General features: G+C 42.8%; 2 protein-coding genes across 5 annotated transcripts in view; one reads left to right on the plus strand and one right to left on the minus strand.

Moving 5' to 3' along the window:
* Window positions 1-26,294, plus strand: part of LOC145456182 (protein SSUH2 homolog) — a 107,405-nt gene that overhangs the window by 5,089 nt on the left and 76,022 nt on the right. The gene's annotated exons all lie outside the window — the stretch shown is intronic.
* On the minus strand, window positions 4,008-26,257 carry LOC145456185 (beta-1,3-galactosyltransferase 5-like). Of its 3 annotated transcripts, XM_080334259.1 has the most exons (4): window positions 24,063-26,255; window positions 23,379-23,540; window positions 6,866-7,100; window positions 4,008-4,719 (listed from the first exon to the last, which is right to left on the minus strand). In XM_080334259.1, exons 2-4 carry the CDS (start codon window positions 23,470-23,472, stop codon window positions 4,044-4,046), a joined length of 1,005 nt encoding a protein of 334 aa, XP_080190385.1. In that variant the 5' UTR covers window positions 23,473-23,540; window positions 24,063-26,255; the 3' UTR covers window positions 4,008-4,043. The 3 variants fall into 3 exon arrangements, with proteins under 3 accessions (XP_080190385.1, XP_080190384.1, XP_080190383.1); XM_080334258.1 differs by having other exon boundaries at window positions 6,866-7,094; window positions 23,379-26,257; XM_080334257.1 differs by having other exon boundaries at window positions 23,379-26,256.

Below are 26,294 nucleotides of genomic sequence, written 5' to 3' on the forward strand. Positions count from 1 at the left end.
ATAATCTCACTAGAAACGATAACTGTAAGCTTACGAACAATGTCCATTATTGCTGTAAAATGCATCCAAATGTACTAAATGTCCATGTACGACTGGTAAAAATATGCTATATTAGCCTAAATATTAAAGTAGTCCACAAATATACGGTAATAATGTTCTGCGGCCCGCAGCAGTTTTTGCTGACAAGATGCGGCCCGTTATGCAAGTAAAGTTGAGAACCCCTGGTCTACACCATATAGAACACTATGGTCACATTCATAGGCGCCGAGTTACGGGGTGGCGGGGTGGCGCAGCCACCCCGTGACATAATTATGGGGTGGCGGCCACCCCATACAAAATGCTCAAACATCCGCCGTCTGTGCTTGAAACGCCCCAATAAATTGTAATCCGTGATTAGTAATCATACAATCGAAGCTACCTCGTTTACGACGTCGATTTCGACACGCGTGCTCTGAGAAACACTAGCTCTCTCTACTGGACCAGCGAATTCACGTTCTACTTCTCTCACTTAAATTGTCTTTGCGCGCATATTCGTTTACAAAATAGTTTCGTGATAGTCTTTTTAATTAGACCGCGAAATAGGAAAGTGTGTTAGTGTATGCCTGCGAATTGAAAGTCATTCCTGCGCAAAGTGCGCATATTCAATTGCAAACAATTGTCGCGATGTCAGACTCGGAACCCCATTGTGCTATACGCAAGTTGAGGAAGTACTGATTAGATACACGCTTTCTCGTTTGCTATCATCTCTAGGCTACTAATTCTTGTCTGCTTTATACATACTCGTAATCCCTCGAAGACACTTATCAGTGTTTGATTTGTTATTCTTACTGCGCATTGTGCGGTGCACGGCGTTGAATTATGTTGTCAAATATTGATGCAACAAGAGATCCTCAGTGGCGGAAATTCTGAATTTATTCGATTATAGTTTGAGCGGGAACCTTCTATGTTTCAACCAACTTCGCTGGACGGATTCTATCGGGCGCAACCATGTCGCGGATCGAATTTCAAACCATCGGGATTTGTATTTCTATTGACAAGGTCGCGGCATGCGCCCACATTGCTCTTGGTGCAATAACACCTGTATGATTAAAATCGCACCATTTCACGATCAAATTCGACTGGCTGATCGGGACCTACGTATGCCGTAGGCCCCTGGCTAATATTAACCAGCGCGTTGTCGGTATTAAAACTCTAGGTGCGTAGCCAGTGAGTTTCTCATTTAAAACTAGAAACCCAGTGCTTTTGAAATGCCAATTCACTAATTCGTATTATTGATGCTTCGTACTGCAAATTAGCGAGAATCATTTGTATGCGAAATGGGTTATCGATATCTCATGTGCACTATCGGCGGTGGTTTGATTTAGCGCGTCCGCATGCAGGCCTACTACCATCCGCAGAAACACTTTCGCCAAACAGTAACAATCTCTGAGTGTAATATTGTTTGTGTTTATGTATCCTTTTGATTAAAACTTTTGCCCGCGTCTGAACAAATTGTGCTCGTTGCCATTTCCAAATCTTGGTATTTAGGTATGACTAGCGCACCCTGTAATTGTAATTATTGCAGGTTTGCGGCATGTCTGCAATTTCGTTATCAGCGCAACCTTGCCGGCCGATTGTACAGTCCGATAAAATTGATCACTACTACGTATTTTGCACAGTGAACTGATGCTGATTTCAGCAAACTAACGATCCTTATTAGATACACAAATTCGATCTCATCGTTAGAAACGTAGATTTCATCGCGCGCTCTGAGAAACACCATCTCCTATCGCGATTTGACGACCAATTATCCGTTCACCTTCTACAAATTAAAGTGCATTATTTGCATCGATGAGGGCCGCAAGCCGCGTTTAAAATATTCATTGAACCATTTTTGTGATAAATATTCTCGGAGCGCAAGTTGAACAGTGTTTTATTGTGTGTGCCTGCTAGTTGGAATTTATTCCAGTGCCCATAATATTAATCCAATTATACTTTGCGAACGTAAATCGGGAAATGCAGCAATGCAGTCAAAATCGATGTTTCAATCAGCAAACAATTGTCGCGATGTGAGCTACTCAATACTGAGTAAAAACCCATTGCGTTGGCGGTAAGGGATAATTATTGATTGGCTGCGCGCGTTTGTAATCATCATTCTTGCCTGTCTTTCGTGTCCCAGAATTGTCGCGCCGTGTTACTGCTCAGTCCAGCGACGAATGCCAAGCACGCGGCAATCAATGACCTAATTTCGCAATCACTTCAGCAGGAGATCGCGTCGCGTTACATTGTGCGATGCGATGTGCGTGCACAGCCGAATCTCGTTAATTGGCCCTCGTAACACTGATAACACGACTTGTTGAATTGCAACTGAATATTAGCGTCAGAATGGTCATTTCAAAAGGACGGGGGTTTTGTGTTTTAAAAGGAGGGGGTTTCGACACCCCCTGACTACGCGCCTGCCGCCACCCCATGCAAAAATAAAAGTCGGCGCCTATGGTCACATTGATACTGTGCTGTTTAACTGTGGATTCATTTGCTCTTTTTGTGGTTGGTATGATTAAGATCGCAGACATGTAGCGTAATATACTGCAGTGAGTGTGAATTATAGTATATGAAAAGTCCGGCCCGTCAACGAGTTTTACACTCGACATTTGGCCCGTGACTAGCAAATGGTTGCCGACCCCTGCTGTATACTGTACTCTATCAGAGGCGGTCAAAGTAGTCAAGTAAGCTACTCAAGTAGAAGTAGAAGTAGTGACGCAAAAATCTACTCAACCACGAGTAGAAGTAGTCCTTTTAAAATCAGCCTAAAACTACTTGAAGTAGAAGTAGAATTGATTGACGTAAAATCTACTCAAGTGAGGAAGTAGCGGTGAAAACGATCGCAATTCGTTCGCATGGACTGTCAAAAGCAGCAAATTGAGCTATCCGAAAGTTGCAGAGCTTGATTCATATTGATGCATCCCATGAGGTATACATTTTCGACAGCATAAGCATTCGTCTGCATCATGGGATGAAAATGATAGCATTGATATGGGAATCAATGCGAATCCTCTGTTTCCTAGGACATCCGATTAAGAAAATATCATGGTATGGCGCCCTCTTCCATATTAGAAGGCCCGTAGTTTAGTCGAAGAGCAATATACGTAGAAGCTGTGTCGGATACGGTAATAAAAAATATGGCTGATCGTAAAAAAGTCATATTATAGTGTAGCTTAATTTTCGGAAAATAGGAGGCACTACACGAGCTTTTATACTTCAACATGTATGTTCTCCAGACAAAAGAAAGTTTTTAGAAGTAATATATATACTTTCCTTTCTATTCCCTGGGAGTTGAAAGGGAAATATATATAGCCTACTACTACTACTACTAAAAAGCGGGACTTATATTTGACGTCTTTTGTCCAGAAAGTTTCAACAGTGGTCTGCTAGCTAAAACCTAGTAAAGCTAAAAAAGTCAAAGTCCAATTTTCCAGATGAGGACACGCCATGGGCTGCTAGATTACGATATGAAAGGTAAATGATAGATTGCGAAACGGTAGTTTCAAACGTTCTGATGGACCATATTTACTGTGATTAGATATTTCATATGGGCGACAATGCGGCGTGAACGGAACCACGCAAACCCGCTATCGTAAATTATATTCCTCGATACGTTCGTGAAAACATATTAGTCTACATGTGCGCGAAGCGCGACGAAAATTCTGAGCTTTACTAAACTTTTATAAAAATTACATGTTGATACTCCGAGAAAACAGCCCCGAAATTCCTCAGGCTACTACTGTAACCAGTAGCTATAATGAGTAACCTATATGCCAACAGCGTCAGTATCATGAGAAGCTTTGATTTTACGTGACATTTGAATAGAAAAGTCACTGATTTCACGAGTAAAATTAATGATAGGCATCGGCAGGTCGATGGTCCTGAAACCTTTATGCGACCCCATTTGGGATCTTGCTTGAGTAGCAGCGCTAAGTACTTTGACCATATCGTCTTGCTACCCATATGTTAGGAACTTTTGATACATATAATTCCAGCTCGTTTACTTCTGTTAGTGTAACAATTTAGCTACCGCGTGCCATTTTCAACTCAAGAAAAGCAGAGTACCAATCCCTCCAATTTTTCAGTAAGGTACGTGTCACGTTCACTCTTCTCCCTCTGATGTTACCCCCCGCGTGACTGACAATAACCTCATCGGCTGTTTCGTACGCGTGAGTCCGCAGCTCAGTGTTATTACGGGTCGCGAGCGGGGCCGCATCGATCATAAGTCTAGCTAAAGATTTCACGCTTCGAAATATCCCAGCGATATGCGCATCGCCTAAATACTTCATCCTCATCAGACCTGTGATCCATACATCGTCCATTGCGAGATATCTTGCTCTTCGTGATACGTTGTATAATTTCGCCACCAAAGCAACCGGCATAGAATACCATCCGCCTCGACAATGCGGAGGCCAATAGTCTGGAGAATAGTCTTCCTTTGAGACATACCACTTGCTTTTCGGATTTCTAACAGGCTCGTCTACGTCCCGGTAGCAATACACGCACATTATCGGCAGACTTTGCAGAGCTGGTTCTGTGTGCGTTCTAGACAGCATGTTTCCGATGCTGCCGTCGATGTATCTGACGAAATTGGGGAGATGGAACGACATGTCATCGTCTGCACTTGAGTATATCCACGATTTCGGTAGGAATTCGGCGGCCCACTGCATTCCCGCTAGGGTTTTCTCTGGAATATGCCTGAATCAGTATAATGGCGAAGTCAAAAATCGGTAGAAGTGAGTAATTGTCAGGGATGTGTTTTCGCATGTATCAAGACCGTACAAGTGGTGAAAGTAGGTATAGATGTAGTAAGCTCAGTAATTGGTGCTCTATAGTTAGAAGTAGAAGTTACGCCGTAAATTTCTACACGATTATAAGTAAAAGTAATAATTTCCAATACACGTCAAAATTACTTCCAAGTGGAAGTAAAAAAGGTCTGAAAACTATATTCCTCTAGTTCAGGGGTGGGCAAACTACGGCCCGCGGGCCGCATGCGGCCCTCCACACCGTTCTGTGCGGCCCGCGAGAGTCTAAAGAAACGTATTAAAAATACTGATAAAAGGCGTAGCCTACTAAAACCGAATCAATGCAGGGACTTGATTAAACTTTTTCACCATATAGTATATTTCACCATGATAATTCTAGAGCAGGGGTTCTCAAAACTGGGGGGCGCACCACCTTGGAGACGTGAAAGCATCTGAAAGGGGGCGCGATATGCTGAACCCATCTGAAAAAATTTTTCGCGCTCTGCGCGATTTACATCCCATTTGTTGTTATTGCTCTGTATTTAGTCTGAATTTCATATTTATTATTCTCTCATCCACAGCCGTAACCTTCCATGCCACCAACCTGCCCGTTTGGCTTGCTAGCATCCTGGATGCGTTTTGTGATATGACGATAAGGTGGACGCGAAATCGTTTACCATCATAAGGATGGAAAGGGGTGTCTAAAAAATTGTGAGAACCACTGTTCTAAGATAAATACTCCCTACATTATTTTTATGTTCAATTTCTGGGGCGATAGCCCGATCTCAAGGCCCGCGCAGTTTGAAAGGTTCTACTTGCTAAACATCACAGAAATCCTAAACGAGATTGACATAATTCGGATCACGAGTATGATTTCAGATTGGCCACTCCAGTTTTAATTATTTCAGGGATGTGCTTATAAGAAACGATTCGCGCGTGTCTTAGGTAGACTTGTTCTCTGTATGTGTAGAATTAGGGTATTTATATTTTATTTACACATAGTAGAAGCGTGTTTGAAGCATACATGGTTATGCTGTTGTCAGCATTGTTTGTCCTGGAACCAGAAGTGGAATTAGTAAATCTATGAACAGATCGCTGTTCACATATTTAAATTTCATTCCTATTCTAAGAATCGGGACAACCGACTTTCATCTTGACAGTTTTGACAAATTGGTTATTGAGGTCGACCAGCCTATTAAATCACGCCACTGTTTTTGACGCGTGTACGATATCATCAAAGCAATGTTTTAAATAAGCATATATATTATCTCCATGTCCTCAGTAAATGCCAATATTGCGTTTTGGTTTATAATCCCAATTCTATAAAGTGCGGTCCGCGAATGCATTCAGATGTTGAGTGCGGCCCGCGAGCTCAAAAGTTTGCCCAACCCTGCTCCAGTTTGAAACAGTAAATTTGGCAGAAGGGTCGCATGCTTTTAGTAGTTTAGCGGGTGTGGCAAACTGTCAAATTCCAAGATGTATCCCAAATTGTAAATTGTATATAGTTATTTCCCAAAAACTGTTCAAGTAGAAGTAGAAGTAGTCTGAAACACAGCCACTTGAGTAACTATTGTAAGTAGACAAAACATACTTGAGTACTCGTATAAGGACGTAGGACATAGTTTATTTTTGTCCTTGATGTTTTTTGCGGCATACACCGACTCATGATACACATACACACGATCTGTGCATATAGATGCCATGAGTGCATGATGTGCATATGCCACTGGACAAGGAAGTGCAGATATAGCCTACAAAGTAGAAGTACTTCGTTACTTTTTCAATAATGTTATATATATTCTTATTGAAATAAACCCGAATATTTTCAAGAGCTTCGTGGAGGTACAGAACTTCAATATACAATTAAATAGTATATTGTTGATATACGATTGTTGATATACAATGTTCTTTCCAATTCTCTACTAGTTGCTGACGATTACCCCTGACGAGTGTCAGCCGAAAATATTCGGGTTCATTTCAATATGAATATACTACTTAACCGAATATTTTCGGCTGACAGTATAGTAACGGGTAATCGTCAGCAACTATAGTAGAGAATTGGAAAGAATATTGTATAGTCCCGTTTAATGGTCACTTACGTTATATCGTCTTGAATATCAACCATGAGAATGTCGCCGAATGCTTTGTGTTCTGCTATTATGGCTTTTGGATCTTGTCCAACGTCGTTGTACCATTGCCCGACGATGAAAACCGTGATGAATCGCGATCCGTTGTACGTTTTCACCTTCGCCCAAGTATTTCGTAGTGCTTTCCGACGATTTTTGTTGCGCTGCGCAGATTTTACGAGTACGACTGATGTCCAGCGTGCTGTATCTTTAGTATGCAAAACGACATTTTCATAACGAAATGCAGAATCTCGTTTCCTCCACATATAACTGAATCTTTGGAAGGATTAGGATTCAATGTCTAATTTGAAAGTTTCATGCCCAATCACTTTGAAATTCATTGATATTCCAATTAATTATATATTTAAAATTCAGTGAATACAACACGATAACACGATAAAGAGATGAATCTCTTACCGATTACTCCAATATGAATATCGAACAATCCAATAATGGGCTACAGTCACGAAATGACCAGGAAAATAAATTGATATACACCCGTGCTTCAAACTACAAGCATAGTTGCTTAATAGGGTGAAGTGAGATTTTATTTTGTTTAAATCGAAAGAGGAGATCTTAAATCCCGACAAATGACCTAAAACTTCAAAAGAAATTGACTTTAGGTGGCTACCCCAATTTTCAAGCCGGCAACCCCCCAATTTCTGCGCGCGATGGGGTAAAATTGCTGATCTCGGCAACCACTGGCCGTAGAGTCATGATATATAGCTCAAAAGCTGCCGAGGCACCATGTTTCTATCTTTCATAAGAAGAAAGTTTTATCTATTGTGAACACAAAACGAGTTATAGCCGAAAAAACAGTAAAACCACTGTTTTTCTTCCAAATTTTGGCACGGATAAACGGCGGGAGTATCTACATACTCAGATGTGTTGGGACTGTGCTGAGACCATCCTGGTGGCGTTTTAGGTCATTTGTCGGGATTTAAGAATCCCCTTTTTTCGATATTAACAAAAAAAATTGTTCACTCCACCCTATTGCGTAATCCCAATGGGGACGTTTGCCTTTTCTCTGGGGGTTGCGGAGACGAAAATTGAATGCCACCAATGACTATCACGATAATCCAATTATCATGATGTTATCGGCGGCGCATTTCTGAAAGTGTCAGCTCATGCGAACCCGGCAAAAAGGTATCAGATCAGTCGAAGCGTCATTTTAAAGCGCCGCCTAGGCCTACTATAACGTAAGGTTGGTGTCTGTTCACCACTGTAAAATTAAAGAGTAGGTGCTTAGAGTACTTCGATTTGATATAGATAGAAATCGTTCCAAAAGACCTATATATACGTTGATGTATAGTCATAGGCGCCGACTTTTATTTTTACATGGGGTGGCGGCAGGCGCGTAGCCAGGGGGTGTCGAAACCCCCTCCTTTTGAATCGCAAAACCCCTTCCTTTTGAAATGACCATTCTGACGCTAATATTCAGTTTTAATTCAACAAGTCGTATTATCAGTGTTACGCGGGGCCGCGATCAATTAGCGAGATTCGTCTGTGCACGCATATCGCAGATCGCATATCGCATATCGCAGTGGCGGCTCGTGACAATATCGGGTGGTGGGGCAAGGGCCGCAAGCGACTTGTTATCAATATGACGTCACAGTAGCGTTTTTCAACGTTCATGATGGCCACATGAATTTCCCGTAAACAATGATTTTTAACGTAGGTGCCGCGAGAGGTTTGCCGGTGGCGTGACTTGAAGTGCGGTAACAAATGTTTTATTCATTGTTTTTTATTCAAATGATTATTTTACAAAATGTACGCGAACTAAGAATCGTTCCCATGCCACGAATCAATCATCAGGTTATCCTTAGTAGCATGCGTTATGATTTCGTGGTAGAGATTACGCAAGCGCCGAGTAAGACTATACCAAAAATACACAGACCAACTACCTACAAAGTAGGGATGGTGTGAACCTCTGAAAGGTTCAGGTTCGTGTGAACGCGAACCTTTTTTAAAGGTTCTGTGTGAACACGAACGTGAACCTCGTGACGTCATATTGCTAATTCCAACCCTTTCTTTCAATGAAGTGATAGCCTATGCCCTATGTTAATGTACACGATACCTGGCGAAGATTCGGCCCACATAATGCCACAATGCTGAAGTACATATCGGCGTTTTAAACGTCGCTAAATGTATCAACCAAGGTAATCAAAGGATATAGTAATTGCATAAAATCAGTACATTCCGTCGCTTTGCCAACAATTTCGACGAGGACTTACCAAGGAATATAAGCTTACGCCTTAACGGTCTTAGCCAGACCGGACAATGTGTTCGGAGTCTGAGTATTGCTACATTGATATTGAGCAGAGTGTACAACGGGTTTCTATACTCGCTACCGATACCACAAACAACAAGTTATGCAGCAGTAGCAAGCACCTTAATCGCACGGATTTGGTTTTAATGATACAGTAAAGATATGAAGTCGAGATTGACCCAGTACGAACGTTCGATTTTTTACATCAGAAGACGATATCAATGTCATTGATTGGTTGAATAAGCATCATTCGCTGACTTCGTATATCGATTGCGGGTCAAGCTCACAGCAGAGAGTCACTAAATATTCATAAACGGAAAGCTGGATATTCCGAGAAAATTTTTGCAACAAAGCAAGTAAAACTTTTAAGGTTGTTGAGGTGCATGGTAAATGCTCGTTTAGCGTTGATTTTTTATGCTGCCAGCACCATGCATGGAGTGGCCCGCAGTTGAAATGCAATGAATTTGAGTCAAAGATCTTATAATGGAGTCAAAATTACAATTTACCAAAAGGTTCACAGTGCAGAACCTACCAAGGTTCTGTTGTGAACGCGAACCTCTAAATTTCCGAGGTTCACACACAGAACGCGAACGCGAACCTCACGTTCACACCATCCCTACTACAAAGAGCATTCGCATGACACCTTGTGGTGTTTTAATCGTTCCGTGCTCAGCAATTCTGTAAAGTGCTGCAGCGCCTCCGACCCGATTTGTATATGGATTCTCGTCCCGAAAGCGAGTCAAATCGATTTGCCCTCGTCCGAAAGTGTTTGGTACACGATCCTGATGCGTTACGACCAGGGGATAGGCAATCAAAGCGGTGGCACCCATAAACGTAAAACATTATAAAAAGCCAGCTGTTATCCATGGAAGATTAATTACGAGTCTGCCTGCCATCATTCCAGCAGGAATCAAAGCATTGTGTTAAATTGAAATGCGAGCACATATCGCATTAAACAATTTCATGAATAAATTATTTCATCTTGATGAATTTTTCACTTTTTTTCCATAGCCATAACAAAATATATCGGTAAATTAACTGTCAGTGTGCCTCGAGTAATAAGGATGAAAACCACTCACTTTTCCTTAGCCATAGACATGGTTGAGTTACCTGGGCTCACTTGATTGAAATTATTCGGAAAGAACATGATGTGTACAGTCGTCCGCCGACCAGCATTAATTTATGTCTTGTATGAGTATTGTGCGCGACGTGATTTCTTATTAGCAAAATGTTCAATAACGAGTTTATTGAAATCTGGAATTCCCAGAACCACGTCGTTGTGAATCGAGAGAACAGCCAACGCATTAAGCCTATCTTGGCCCATCCTGTTTCTGAGAAAGGTCTTGATACGTTTCAATGTGCTGAAACTGCGCTCGGATTCCGCGGATGAAATCGGGGTGGTCAAAATGATATTCAGAAAGCTAGTTACTGTAGCAAAGTTGATCGAAAGCGAATTTTCAACTAGGAATTTTGAAAGTTCACTAGTGGTTTTAATTTCCGAAAAGGATGTGTTAGAATACAAACAAGTCAACTCGCTCTCCAATAGAGCAATGTCGATCATCGGGTAATAACGAGGCACGCTGCGCAGTAGTCCAGAAGGAAAATGAATTTTGTAGGCAGGGAAATTTCTCGGATTTAACAGGGCGAAAGTAACCAACTGGTCACTATTCAGACGATGTTGGATTTGGGACATCAGTATATCGCAACATTCGTAAGCCGCAACAAGCAGGTTTTGCACACTTATCCCACGACGTAAAAGCGCTGTGTCACCAGCGAAGTGTACATTCGCCCGGATATGCGAAATTGCCTCACAAAAATGTGCAATACACAATTGCGCAGTAGTACCATCGGCCATACGCGACTGAAAAGTGCTGTACAGTGTATCGACGTGCATGAAGATGTCACAAAAAAGCTTCAAAAAGAACAAAAATTCTTCGTCTTCCAGGAGTCGTTTAAGCCCCGCCGCTTCACGTATGGAAGTATCATCCCAGACAGGAGAGCTCTCAATCACTGAGAAGCATTCCAGAAGCTCCACCCTACTCTCTGACACTCGTTGCACAACTCTGGATTGGAAGTTCCACCGTGTTGATACGCATCTGGGTAACCGGTGCTTGCATATGTCGCGCAATAGATCAGATCGCTTTGGCGAAACAGAGAAAAAGGAGGAGAACCCTGAAAGATTTGCAAAGAATATCTTGACAGAAGATATTCCTAAGCACATTTTTTTCACTACAAGATTGAGCTGATGCGCGTAGCAATGCAAAAAATGCGCATGCGGGTAAACTTCTTTCATTAAAACTTGAACGCTATGTCGCGATCCGCTCATGACTGCTGCGCCGTCGTAGGTTTGCGCAATAAGTTTCGACTCAACTGAATAGGGCTGTAATGTTTTTTTTAATACGTAAGAAATTCCGACAGCAGTGCGATCGTCAACAGCGACAAAGCTGTGGAATCGTTCGACTGGCATACCAAATTTCGTGAACCGAAAAATCACTAGTTGTGACAACATAATCTAGTACGCAGTAGTGTAGTGTAGAACAGTACTATTCATACAGGTGTTACGTATAACAAATAGAAAGATAGGTCAATATACATAGAGGGTCCAAGAGGTAGCTCCCTCTCTACCACAGCGTGGTAAATGGAGGGCATACAACATACGAGGGTAAAGCGCAAACCGACCGATCCTATATCATCGGATAGCGACGAGCCTAGTGCTGGCGTTAGTGACCGGCTTCAACCGAGTGTGAGCAAAATCCCCGCTCGAAATGATGCAGTAGCGGATGAGAATTCTGTACTACAAACTAGCACTACTAATGTTAATGCAAATATTGTTTGTTCTCCCACGTCCGGGAGTGTCTCCCGACCTCCTGCAAACACAGTTTCTCCGCCAGCGGCACAAACTAGCATTGTTTCCGATAACAACGAAAATAACATAGATATGAAAGTGGTGATTTCAGGACAACAAAGGTCTATTCTGCGCTATCACCCAACAGTGGTGAACAGGGCGTTGTGCGCGTTGATCACCAATTATCAAGACATCAAACCTCTTCACAAATCCGGTTCTTTGCTCATCACCTGCCACAATCACAAGCAGGTTACGCAGTTGTTATTATTATTATTATTGATGAAAAGATGAGTGACGCTTTTCGCCTGTAAGGCCAGGTGCGTCACGGACTAGAATGAGCGATTTACCAAAATATGGTCAATAACCGATTTACAAGTAAGTACCACAAGATATAACAAATTCTGCAACATGGGATAACATTTCGGGGATGATCAGTAGATTTTCGAGTGTTGCAGTGATTTTGAGCTCGCGCGCCCTGTCGATTAAAAAGTTCCGCAGTTGTTGTCATGCGGTAGTCTAAGCGACCCAGTGACGCATACCGATATCCCAATCGAAACGTCGAAATTTACACCGAGGCCGTTCGCCAGCAGAGCCGTTATTACGGGTGTTCCGTTAGACGTAACGGACGCCGAGTTGTTGGACAGCTTCGCCACCTATCATGTAACTTACGCCAAGCGACTCAAGAAGAGAAGGCCAGAAGACGGAGTCTCCGACAGCCTCTCGGTGTTACTTTGTTTTAGTACCAGGGAAGTGCCAGAATTCATTTCATTCGGATATCTTCGCTTTAGGACAAAACATTATAATCCACCCCCGACTAGGTGCTTTAAATGTAACCGCTTCGGTCATACCGCGAATTCGTACCGCGGTAAACTTACTAATACAGCTATTGGCGCTTGTTGCGGAGGTTGTACAGCTAACGGTATCAGCATACAAAACTGGAAACAGCAACATCTTTGACATCGTGGCTAAGGCATCGAGTAAATACTTCGGCTACTCTGTAGAATCCGATCTATTGCAGCAAGCATCAAACACATCAGATCCCTCCGCCGATAAATCTTCTCCGGTCTCGCAAGGCAGCAAAGTTCAATAGAACACTCTCGATTCTCCAATGGAACTGTCGCGGCATATATAGAAAATTGAACGAGTTCAAACAATTTGTATCCACCCTAACCATTAAACCGGATGTTATACTTATTCAAGAGACGCACCTCGTTGCAAAATACTCCCCGAAGCTACGGGGATACCATCTGTATCGACGAGATAAAGACATTACACTCTGGTGGCCTCGCCACATTTGTGCACGAGTCATTGTCATCCTCGATTTGCTATGGTTTTCAATCGGTGTGTTTTGAAATGTTATGCGTCAACGTTAGCGGAATAAACATTTGTAACGTTTATATGGCCCCCGACGTTGTTATCGGCAGCAACGATCTTGCATGCCTTCGTCACTTTTCTTCTCGGTCACTCATTTGCGGCGATTTCAATGCCCACCACCTACACTGGAGCCACTGCTCGAACGCAAGAGGCAAAGCGATCTACGATTATCTCGATCAACACAACTTGTTTCTGCTGAACTCATCCCAGCCCACTCGTTTGAACATCTCCACAACGGCAGTAAACAGGTGGTCTCTTTTGGACTTGACCGTAGCCTCTAGTGATATTGCCGCGCGATGCAACACTTCCGTTTCCTACGCCCTAATAGGAAGCGATCATTTTGTTATCTTTACGACAATCAATGACAGAATAACTCGCTCCTCGCCTAGACCCCAGAAGAGGTTGCTTGGGAAAGCTGATTGGGAGAGGTTCTCAATCTGTGTCGACGATTCGCTGTCGGGTGTACCCGAGGATGATGTGGAAACATTAAATTCCACTTTTGTCGACGCTTTAAAGCGCGCAGCCACCGAAACCATTCCGCGTTCTAAATCCACAGACAAGATCCCGGTACCGTGGTGGACACCGGAATGCGCTCGCGCCATCCGCCGCAAAAGAGCAGCTTTCAAATTGATGAAACGTAGTTTCACCCCACGTGACGTCATAGAATATAAAAAACGCCGCTCCGAATGTCGCCGAACTATATTGCGATCAAAACGCTCAAGTTGGGAACGTTTCTGCGATACCCTCAACAGTCATTCGGGAATGGCGAAGGTCTGGAAAACGATTGGTTCGATTTCGGGTAAATACAGCCCCATGTCTATACCATCCCTTATCTCGAATAACAGTAACGCCATCGGCGACTTGAGCAAGGCAAATATGCTGGCATCGACTTTCGCTTCTGTTAGCAGCTCCGAAAACTACGACCCTGACTTCCTGCTCACGAAAAGCGATTTCGAAAAATCACACCCCATCAGCGACATGGTTAATGAAAATAATCCAAATAGTCCCCTCGATAGACCATTTACACTACAAGAATTTAATGTTGCATTACGGTCACGCAAAAGCACGGCACCCGGAGATGACTCCATCTGCTATGAAATGATCAAACGTCTATCATCAGCTGCGGCTGTCAAGCTTCTTGCCCTGATAAATAGCTCTTGGGGAACTGGATGCGTTCCGGGGGCCTGGAAGCACTCCATCGTCATCCCAATCTTGAAAACAGGCAAGGAGTCAACTAGACCGGAGTCCTATCGCCCCATCTCACTCACAAGTCACATCTGTAAAATCATGGAAACTATGGTCACAAACCGATTACGATGGTTCTTGGAATCCAAGAATCTGCTAGATAGATGTCAATCGGGTTTTCGCCATGGTCGCAGCACGCTCGACCATATTCTGAGAGTCCATGACACTGTTTATAAAGCGTTACATAATAAACGATCGGTGGCGGCAGTTTTTCTTGATATAGAACGAGCATACGACATGGTTTGGCGAACTGGCCTCATCCACAAGCTTTCACAAATGGGGGTAAAAGGAAACATGCTTAGGTGGATCTCAGAATTTCTAAAAAACAGAACCTTCCAAGTCCGCGTTGGTAGCTCGTTGTCGCGATATCACATTCTAGAAAATGGTTTACCCCAAGGGTTGCGTTATTTCGCCATTACTCTTCTCCGTGATGATTAATGACCTTCCTACAGTTATTCAGTGTGAGCATGCATTATTCGCGGACGATTGCGCTATATGGGAAAGTGGATTATCCGTGGAATCCAACATCTCTGCGGTCCAGTTAGCTCTAACATCGATTCAACTGTGGTGTGAACAGTGGGGTTTCAAAATATCGCACACGAAATCGGTGGCGATGCTATTCACAAAAAAGCGATCACTGCCATCCGTGTCTCTACGCATCGGCGACACGCAACTCAGCTTTGTAGACAATTTTAAATATCTTGGGGTTGTTTTGATAAACTGTTATCATATAAATACCATATAGAGCAGAGGTCTCAAACTCAAATGTGCTCGCGGGCCAATTTCCTAGTTTTGATGACGCCGCGGGCCGCAGCATCAATGATAGGGGTTTTTATTGGTCTTATTTGACGGGACCTTGCAGACAGGCATTCCACAAACATCGTGGAAATGCAATTTACTATTGTACTATTAACGCTTGACACGGAAAAAAAATCCCATTTTCAAATATTTGAATAAAATTGTTTTTGTGCCGGGCAGAATTTTTTTAATTAACGAGGTATACGACATCTTGTGAGAGGATGCATCATGACATCGTAACACTGTCCGGTTATAATATTGCAACTAGTGGACCTATGACGAGCAACAACTTTATGTAGTCTATTTTAAAATCTACTGATGATTGATCTGATATCAGAGCTTTTGAGCGATGTAGCCTAATCCTATGGTTTTGATATCGTCGTGAACACCCTAAATACTACACTCATTGAGCCATAGTAATAGCAATGCTTCATAAACTTTTTAGTGATCGTGTACCCCTTGTGCTTCCAATAAGATTTCTCGTAGCCCCTGTCCATTTTCAACACAATTTCTGATGGTACCTATCTAAATCAGAAAGCCCATTCACAAAATCGCGCGAAGCGCGAAGACTATTTTCTAGTCGAATAAATTAGCCAAGAAAATATTCCACAGCATATCGGTATACAAATTCTACAAAGCATCTCTTACTCCCTGATGTGGTTCTTCGTACCCCCATGGGGTCTACGGACCCTGGTTAAGAACCACTCGAATAGAAATGTCTAATCGACGAAGAATTCGTTGGTGTTAACGCTATAGAGCGTACTACCACCTTACTCGTCACCGATAATAACATGGATGATGAGAAAAAAACAACATGCATCATGTAACCAACTATTTACGTCACGGGGGGTAACAGAATACCCATGGTTGCAGTACTTACCAGATTAAATATGTATACCCTACGCAACGCAAGCTACGACCTTTTGATATATTACTATTCCCCATGAAAGTTGCATAGATTGATGATTGTTGATTACTTGAAATTTCAAAATGCCGTCGCGGGCCGCACAAAATGCTCTGGAGGGCCGCATGCGGCCCGCGGGCCGCGTGTTTGAGACCTCTGATATAGAGTATCTCGAGAAGAAATGTAGCAACAGATTGAACGTTTTGCGTCTTCTGACTGGAACCTCGTGGGGCGCTGGCAAGAGTTCGCTACTGAAAATCTATAGGACAATGATACGATCACTTACCGATTATGGAATGCCAGCATACTTCTTCGCCCCGAAATCCCACCTGATGAAGGTGGAGAAAATCCAAAACAAGGCACTTCGAATTATCTGCGGAGCTATGCATAGTACACCGATTTGCGCATTGCAAGCATCCTGTTGCGAAATGCCTCCGCACATTCGCCATAGGTACCTAAGCCTAAACTACCGATGTCTTCTGCTTAGTCATCCAGCGAGCAGTCACTCATCTCGGGACATCATCGAAGACTCGTGGCATGAAATATATCGTGTTATTAATCCGAGATTCAATACTTTTAACACGCTAACGAAGGCAGCTTGTTTTGAAAACATGGTGATCGAGCGATTCGATTCCCCTTCCCCTCCGTGGGATTTACCGATTCCATGCGTTGATATCGACCTTTCTAGGTTAGTCTCGAAACAGGACGTACCCCAGTACATCAAATGTAGATGTCTCGACTTTATATTTGAAAGATACGACGAACACGTCCATATATTTACTGATGGTTCAAAGACTGAATATGGTGCTGGACTTGGGGTCTACATCCCAGAATATTCGTATTGCTATAATCGGGCTTGCCCGACTCTATTTTCCTCATTCTCAGCCGAATTGGAAGCTATAGTCTTCGCGCTGATGTGGATATTACAACACAGCAGTTCCACGAATCGACGCTTTGTGATCTTTTCCGACTGCCTGGCAGCCCTGCGGGCGTTGTCATCCCCGCATACTCGTAAGCCGCATAAGGAAATCTCTCTCTCATTTGATATTCTTTCACAGATAAAGACCACGGGTGGCATGGTAACATCATCATCAACATTTGCCTGGATACCAGGTCATGCCGGAATAGAGGGCAACGAGAAGGCTGACCAACTGGCTCGTGCTGCATCAAGTCAATCGCGGGAACCCGGTATCGATATCCCAACCGTAACATTATCAGAGGCAAAAGCGGTCACCCGTCAGCTCTGCAGAGACCAATGGCAGGCCGACTTCACTGCAGAGGAGAGAGGGCACCACTATCGGATGTTGCGACCATCTATAGAAACAGAGGCGCCAGATTCCTGCCGAAATCGCCTATTTGAAAGAATCCTGTTTCGCCTCCAAACCGGTCACTGTCGCCTGGCGGCTCACCTATTCAAAATAGGTTGCGCCGACTCCCCCCTATGTAATGTGTGTTACGTACCCGAAACGGTTGACCACATACTCCTGCATTGCGAAAAATATGACTTTCACCGAACATTTCTTGCCGACGCATGTACCACGCTCAATGTACCGCTTACTTTAACCAATTTACTTACTATGCCGCAATTAATTACGCCGGTCGCCGAGTTTATTATCGCATGTAACTTGTATATATAGTTTGAAATTTATTATAAGCCTATGACCCAGAGCACCAAAACTCGATCCTTGATCACATATTTTGTCCGTGGTGCACAAGGCCGGAAACGGCGACACGCGCCACTTAAAACTCATCATTAATAATAATAATAATAACTAGTTGTGACTAACACGTAATGTCAGTTGTTTCGTCAGACTGAATAGATAGAAATTCAGCGTCAACAATCTCGGTAAACAAATGCTGTAGATAGATGTGATATATCGAATCAAGCACATCATTTTGAATAGTCTTTGAGGTACCCTTAGCTACTGTCGCGGTGTCGAGATGTTCGCGCAAAATGCTATCAATGGAAGCCGTGTATTTAATTAGATCCAAAAATACCCCCCTATTGAGAGAGCATTCCTTCTCATCGTGGCCTCGAAGGGGCAATTCATGAACTCCAATAAATTTAATGGCATCAATCACCCGAGAGAGAACATGCCTATTCTTATCTACAAGCTCATTGTGCTTGCAGACTGATACGCGATAACTTTCATTGAGCTGCGACATTACATTTACTCTGCCAAACAATTTATATTTAACTGCACTAGCCATGTGCACTTGGGATTTTTGGTGCGTTTTCAGACGCTCTGACAAATGCTTCAGATCGCGATAACCAATTTTGTTCCAACAAGAGCCACTGCTTCCGGTACCGGCACTGTCGAATAAAAGACAGTAAAAGCAAAACAAGGCGTTTTTATCCTCGCCATAAGTAAGCCATTCATTTTTATCGAAATGCGCTGAAGAAAAGGCACGAGTGCGCTTTCCTCCGGCGTACGATTGGATCAATGGGCAATTTCTAGGCTGATACGGACCTAGTCGCTTTACCTCTAATTTTTGCTCTAAAGGCAGCTGGCTAAACGGCGTACGGAGCAAAGATTCAACACGATTCATGTTCGCACTTGACCTGACTACTTATCTGCAGAAATGGAAATGACTATAAATCGAGAGATTGCGTATGCCTAACTGGAAAGGTCAACGAGTTCGGACACATACGCAATTGTTATCTCATAGATTGGACAAGGAAATGTCATATTGAATCCAAAACCTCATTCTGAAGCCTCGGAAATTCGGTCCCGGTACAGCTTGGGAGATTCTAGCCTTGAGGCTGGAGACTGTCACACGACACATACGGCTTACGGTCTATAGTGTCTATATGTCTGCTGCAAAATCGCCTTCGGAAAATATATTACCGAATAAATACGTGGATGAAAGCCGAAAACTTGGTACACTGTTACATGAAATCATCGAGAAGTATATAGCCTCATGACCGTTTTCGGTATGGTACACTGTCAAAATTAATACGAACAGATCAACGCCGAATTTTGCGTAATATTTACTGAGGAATCGGCTGATCAAGCGATCAGCTGTTAGCCGCCATCGAAAACGAAACAGCTATCGCGCTTGACAGGGGTTATAATTGTGAGCAAATGGCCCGAAGGCCACCATTCCACGGTGAAATTGACATTGGAGAATATAAAATAAAACTAAATATTTGGATGCAAACCGAGGATGTTAGTAAACTGTTTCATGATATCATCATCTCATCACCTATCTCAGTATGGAACACAGATACACCGGCTTTTGCGTGAAATCCGCAATACGTTAGGTAGGCTAAGTGTCAGATCAGCGCACATCCCTACCATACTCGAACTTAATAACGAAATTGCTGCCCTAATCATTGAGTGTCAACCTTGAGACTTGGCACAGCGTTCGATACTAAAATCAAGACATACCATGTAAAAGTTCATGACGGATCTAGCTAAGGAGCATCGTTAAAATCAATGGAGACCAATACCGGCTTTGCGTGAAATATGTTTGCGATACATGACCGATCAGCACACACTCGACTTTGGAAACGGAATTACTACCCTAAACTTTGAGTAGAAACCCTGAAACTTAGGACAGTGTTAAATACCACCATCACGACATGACATACCAAGTTTCAAGAATTATCATGGTGTGAAACACCATCAAAATCGACCTGTACCGGCAACGGTCGACTCAACGCATATCGCGGTATCCGAGTTCAGATATAGATACGATTGTTACATCACACCTTAGGGGCGAGCAAGCATATTTGCCCCGATTGCTCGGCCATTTTACGAATAGGAGAGAGTAAAGCAACGTTTCTTAATTGTGCGCAGCTTTGAGAGAATAGATAGTGAAAGCTTGTTATGAGCGCTACCGGGGCAAGCCCCGGCTAGGCATTCACAAAGCGAAAACACAGAAGAGAATTCGATTTTCGCGGAGACTTCGCTATGTATGGGCATTTGCAAGCGAAAGCACAAGAAGAACGCGGGTTTCGCTGTGATATCGATATATATTGAGCGCTGTGCGTCTATAAATGGTTAAATTGTTATTGAACAGAATTTTAGGTGGGGCAATGCCCCAGTTGCCCTATAGGACGAGCCGCCACTGGCATATCGCATAATGTAACGCGACGCGATCTCCTTCCGATATGATTGCGAAATTAGGTCATTGATTGCCGCGCACTCAGCATTCATCGCTGGAGTGAGCAGCAACGAGGCGCGACAATTCTGGAACACGAAATTATGATTACAAACGCGCGCGGCCAATCAGTAATTATCCCTTTCCGCCAACGCAATAGGTTTTTACTAAGTATTGAGTAGCTCGCATCGCGACAATTGGTTGCTGATTAAAACATCGATTTTGACTGCATTGCTGCATTTCCCGATTTACGTTCGCAAAGCATAATTGGATTAATATCATGGGCACTGGAATAAATTCCAACTAGCAGGCACACACAATAAACACCGTTCAACTTTGCGCTCCGAGAATATTTATCACAAAAATTCTTCACAAAATATTTCAAACGCGGCTTGCGGCCCTCAACGATGCAAATAATGCACTTTAATTTGTAGAAGGTGAATGTGTATTTGGTCCTCAAATCGCGATAGGAGATGGTGTTTATCAGAGCGCGCGATGAAATCTACCTTTCTAACGATGAGGCCGAATTTGTACATCTAATAAGGCAGACTTGGACAACTAGATAATTCTAGTTGTCTAATTTCACTAAATTAGAGCGAAATGCCAGTAATCTAATTCTAATCTAATTTGTGAAATGCTTCCATGCTCTAATTCTAATTCTAATCTAATTTGTGAAATGTCCGTATTCTCTAATTCTAGTTCTAATCTAATTATTGTTTTCCTGAAAATGCCTCTTTGTCCGAGGCATATTGCACTATTGCAGTGAGTTAAAAAGAATATCCCGCTTGCGCAGGGAAATCCAGTGCCAAGCCGCCACCGCCTTACGTACACCGTGCAGTCATAGTAGATATTATGACGAATATATCCTGCTAGAGTAGCTTGTAGCCTGCGAACAACATTCTAGTTTCTAAAACTTTACGTTAGTCCATCGCCATTCTGACTAACATGGGGGATGCCCACGGTTACCATAAAAGAAGTAATATTTTATTAAAGTATAGTAAAAATCGAGCCAAGCTTGGTGTACAGAAGTTAACCATTCTCATGTTTATGGGAATGCACTGTTGTTGTTGTTTATTAAACAAAAATATGTGGCGCTTATCGCCTCATGGCCTTTTGCACCACGCACTGTGATTTGATGTGAACTGCATTTTGTTGTATTCATTTCCCATTACAATTTCATTCAATTTCCAAGTTTTTGCGAACTAAGTATAGCTCTAATTCTAATTCTAATCTAATCTGGAGAAAGCTTAGTAGCTCTAATTCTAATTCTAATCTAATTTGAAAATAGCTGTGTAGCTCTAATTCTAATTCTAATCTAATTTGGGAAAACTGTGCAGCTCTAATTCTAATTCTAATCTAGTTTGAAAAAAACTGTGGAGCTCTAATTCTAATTCTAATCTAATTCAGAAAAGCTGAAAATTTTCTAGTTGTCCAAGTCTGTAATAAGGATCGTTAGTTTGCTGAAATCAGCCTCAGTACGTTGTGCGAAATACATAGTAGTGATCAATTTTATCGGACTGTACAATTGGCCGGCGCTTTTAATTATCCACGTGGTATTGCACATTGCAGTGAGAGCGATATGGGCGCATGGATGCCGCGACCTTATCAATAAAAATACATATCCCAAAGGTTTGAAATTCGATCCGCGATATGGTTGCGCTCGATAGAGTCCGTCCAGCAATGAAGTTTATTGGGACATGCAAGGTTCCTGTTCAAACTAATCGAATAAATTCAAAATTTCCGCCACCGAGAACCTCGAGTTGCATCAATATTTGACAATGTAATTCAACTCCGTGCACTGCACAATGCGCAATATTAATAACAAATCAAACACTGACAAGTGACATCAAGGGAATACGAGTGTATAAAGCAGACAAGAATTAGTAGCCTACAGATTATAACAAACGCGCAGAATGCCCGCATATAATCAGTAATTCCTTAACTTGCGTACAGCAAGTCCGACATCGCGACAATTGTTTGCTCATTATAACGAGGTTTGAGCTGCATTGTTGCATTTCCCGATAAAAGTTGGCAAAGCCTTGTTAGAGTAATGAATATGCGCACTTTGCGCAGGAATGACTTTCAATTCAAACAACAACCACACTGTTCTATTTCGCGCTCCAAGCCTCCAATTAAAGAGACTATCACGGAACTAACTCGAGAATTATTTTGTAAACGAATTTGGGCGCAAATACAATTTAACTAAGACAAGGAGAACGTGAATTCGCTCGTCTGGTCGAGCGAGAAGATGGTTTTTCTCTGCGCAAGCGTGTCGAAATCGAGGTTGCTTCGATTGTCTGATTACTAATCACGGATTACAATTTGTTGTGGCGTTTTAAGCACTATAGTTCGTCGTTGCGGACGAAGCAGCGTATTCAATTATTCGCGCGCGTATTGGTTAATGGTAAATAGTTGGCATTTACGCGCTATCACGGACTCGTTAATTGACAGCGCTGATGATTTAAAGTCGCAGACGGCGGGGGTTTAATCATATTGTATGGGGTGGCCGCCACCCCGTAAATGTGTCATGGGGTGGCTGCGCCACCCCGCCACCCCGCAACTCGGCGCCTATGTGTATAGTCTTGATATACGGAGGTTGACGAGGTCGAAATTGCATTACACAGCTTTCCACATAAGCCGCTTGGGCGAAGGTGCCGACCATTGTTAGTAATCAGCACGTCAAATTGAGAGGCGGAACATTTTCAAATAGAAATTTGTGGTCGCGACCCTAAGAAGGTTGGCAATCCCTGATCAATGGCTCGGCAGGGCTGGGTGAATTGTGACTAAATTTAAGGGAATATTGTTTGAACGAGTATATTCGTTATTCATACATCAAACTCGCGTGTAAATTTAATTCAAGTAGCTTATTCAAGATCCTGAGGATATCAAAATGGACACAGGACTTTTCTTGTTAAAAATCAACTGACTTGTTCAGGTCGCTAACCTTTATTTCTCGGATCGCCGATCGGCTTCATTACATCATCAGACGGCAGCATGACGTACTGGAAACGCCGACGAGTATTATCCATACTTTTCATCAACTGTCGCGGATTTATGTCTTGCCCGGGTGAATTATTCGCAGTCAACAATCTGTGGATGTCTTCGTCTGAAATAGTTTGGCGTGAATATCGTTCGCTGTCGGTCTCAGTGGGCTCGTATCGATTGCAGCGCATAATGAGCAACAAGACCGCCGCTAGCAAAAATGACCGCGTCAATATGGTCACTCGTCTACTTCTAAACATATTTTGGTATGCGCCAAGGCATGACACTAGCCTTCGAAGGTTTCCTGCGAGAGTGGAAATGGAAATGCTTGGCACTGGGTCCGACAAAATGTTATCAAAGTACAGACTTATTCCCGAATTCAAAAGCGGCACTATAACACGGGCCTGTATACTTGCCTTTGTATTTGTACAGTACACGCATAGCACTACCTCGCTTCATTATAGCATGTATAATTGTATGGGGTGCGCCGGGATTGACTTCGCCAGCCATATTGGTGACTGGGGCCGGGCATAGTCCAGTTATACCTGAGTGATTCGATTTCGAATCAAGCATTAGGCTTCGAGTCGAATATCACTCATTATGAAGCCACTGAACTAGGAAGGATGTGAAAAGTTCAAATATGTACCTTTTATACGCGGCCGCAATGGATATACTGCCAGTACAACATTAAAGATTATGTTATGTTTTTTCGACCATGCTTATATTCTGTTGCACTTTGTGACGATGCTGTGGGTTGCTCACAACTCAACAGATATCATTTCCACTGGCCCATATTAGTGACTAAACAATTCATGTTCTGAAGCTATCAATGAACTCATTTTACCAAATTTTCACTGAACATACCGCCCTGTACGCTTGCCTTTCACTTACGGCGTTTCTCGCTAATTACCCTGCGATCATTTCCCGATCGTTTATCGGAGTAATTGGTGTACGAGTGACTCGCAGTCGTGATTACGAAATTTCCATATTTCGATTGTGATTTTTCTGAATCTTACACATTTTGGGACATGTTATCTGTAGCCTTGGGCTGCGTTCGCTATTGTTGATACCGGTTCTGTCACATGTAGATTAAATACGACTTCCTCATTCGTGATTCGTTTTACTATTTTCGCTATTAGGGAATGAAGATCTCAGACTACTGATCTGGCAACGATAGTGTCACCGCTGTCAGTGGTAATAAACTTTCTATGATACATATGCCACATACCGTAACTATTCACTGTTCTGGCATTAACACATCAAATACACGGGCTACAGGCATTCATAACTGGCCCTGTGGATATAAAGCTGTATCAGCTGTACCAGCTGTATCAGCTGTATCAGCTGTATCACTCTGTGGATATAAAGCTGTATCAGCTGTATCAGCTGTATCACCCTGTGGATATAAAGCTGTATCAGCTGTATCACCCTGTGGATATAAAGCTGTATCAGCTGTATCACCCTGTGGATATAAAGCTGTATCAGCTGTATCACCCTGTGGATATAAAGCTGTATCAGCTATCAGCTGTAACACGGCTCTATCGGCTGTATCACTCTACCTGTATGGAATCTGTGTCTTGTGTTCAAACAATTCTTGAATTATTATTATTATTTTTTTCATCACTTTTAACTTTGAGAATCATCGCTGCTCCCATATTATAGACCAGGGGTTCTCAACCTGGGGGGCGCGCTCCCCTTGGGGGTGTGAAACATCTGAAGGGGGCGCGAAGAAGCGGTCACCTGAAAAATGGAGCGCGATTTGCCTCCAATGCAGGCGTGTTTCTCTCTATATAGACCCAATTTCATATTTTTTATTCTCTCATCAACATTCATAACCGACCATACCACCAAACAATCTGTTGGGGTTGCTAGCACCCCAGTTGGAATTTGTGATATGACGATAAGGGGGGCGCGAATGACGATAAGGGGGGCGCGAAATTTTTCACTATCAAAAAGGGGGACGCGTCAAAACAAAGGTTTTGAACCACTGTTATAGACAAACCGTACCGAGATTCACCCAGGTATCACTCTGCAATTAGTATCAGGTCTATACTATGTCTGGGATGCGCGAAATAGTCTAGTAGGCTGTCACACATTTAGTGAGTCAGCTCTACTCGCCTACACGCGCGAAGAAAGATAAATTTCTATATTTCATGATTGAGTCGGTCAATATATGATCGGGAATTGCATATAGATTGCTATCAATTTTTATAACGTCTCTCTGCTCACGTAATCTAATTTAGGCTACCGGCTGCTGGTAGAGCTGAGTGAGTAGCGCTTGAAAAGGTAGGAGCCCTCGAATAATAATTAATTAAACATCTCCGGGTGTGTATACCCGTTGGCAGGAACGAAACAGCACTTCGTCAGGCTCCCCAAAAACCTGGAATCTTGGGCTCTTATACGATGATAAGACGTCCCCCATCACGTTGTTCGCTTTATTGCCACGAAATTATTGTTGTAATGTTTAGTAAGCCAGCGTGAAGCGCAAAAATTTTCAATAATTCATGATAAAATCAGCCAATAAGATCGAGATACAGCTGTGATACAGCTGATACAGCTTTATATCCACAGGGTGATACAGCTGATACAGCTTTATATCCACAGGGTGATACAGCTTTATATCCACAGAGTGATACAGCTGATACAGCTTTATTTCCACAGGGTGATACGGCTGATACAACTTTATATCCATAGGGTGATACAGCTGATACAGCTTTATATCCACAGGGTGATACAGCTGATACAGCTTTATATCCACAGGGTGATACAGCTGATACAGCTGATACAACTGGTACAGCTGGTACAGCTGATACAGCTTTATATCCACAGGGTGATACAGCTTTATATCCACAGGGCCTTCATAACTTCATTGAAACAC

This window comes from Botryllus schlosseri, chromosome 14, assembly GCF_051294905.1.
Source record: "Botryllus schlosseri isolate E-star chromosome 14, Bs_hap1, whole genome shotgun sequence".
Classification (NCBI taxonomy): Eukaryota; Metazoa; Chordata; class Ascidiacea; order Stolidobranchia; family Styelidae; genus Botryllus; species Botryllus schlosseri.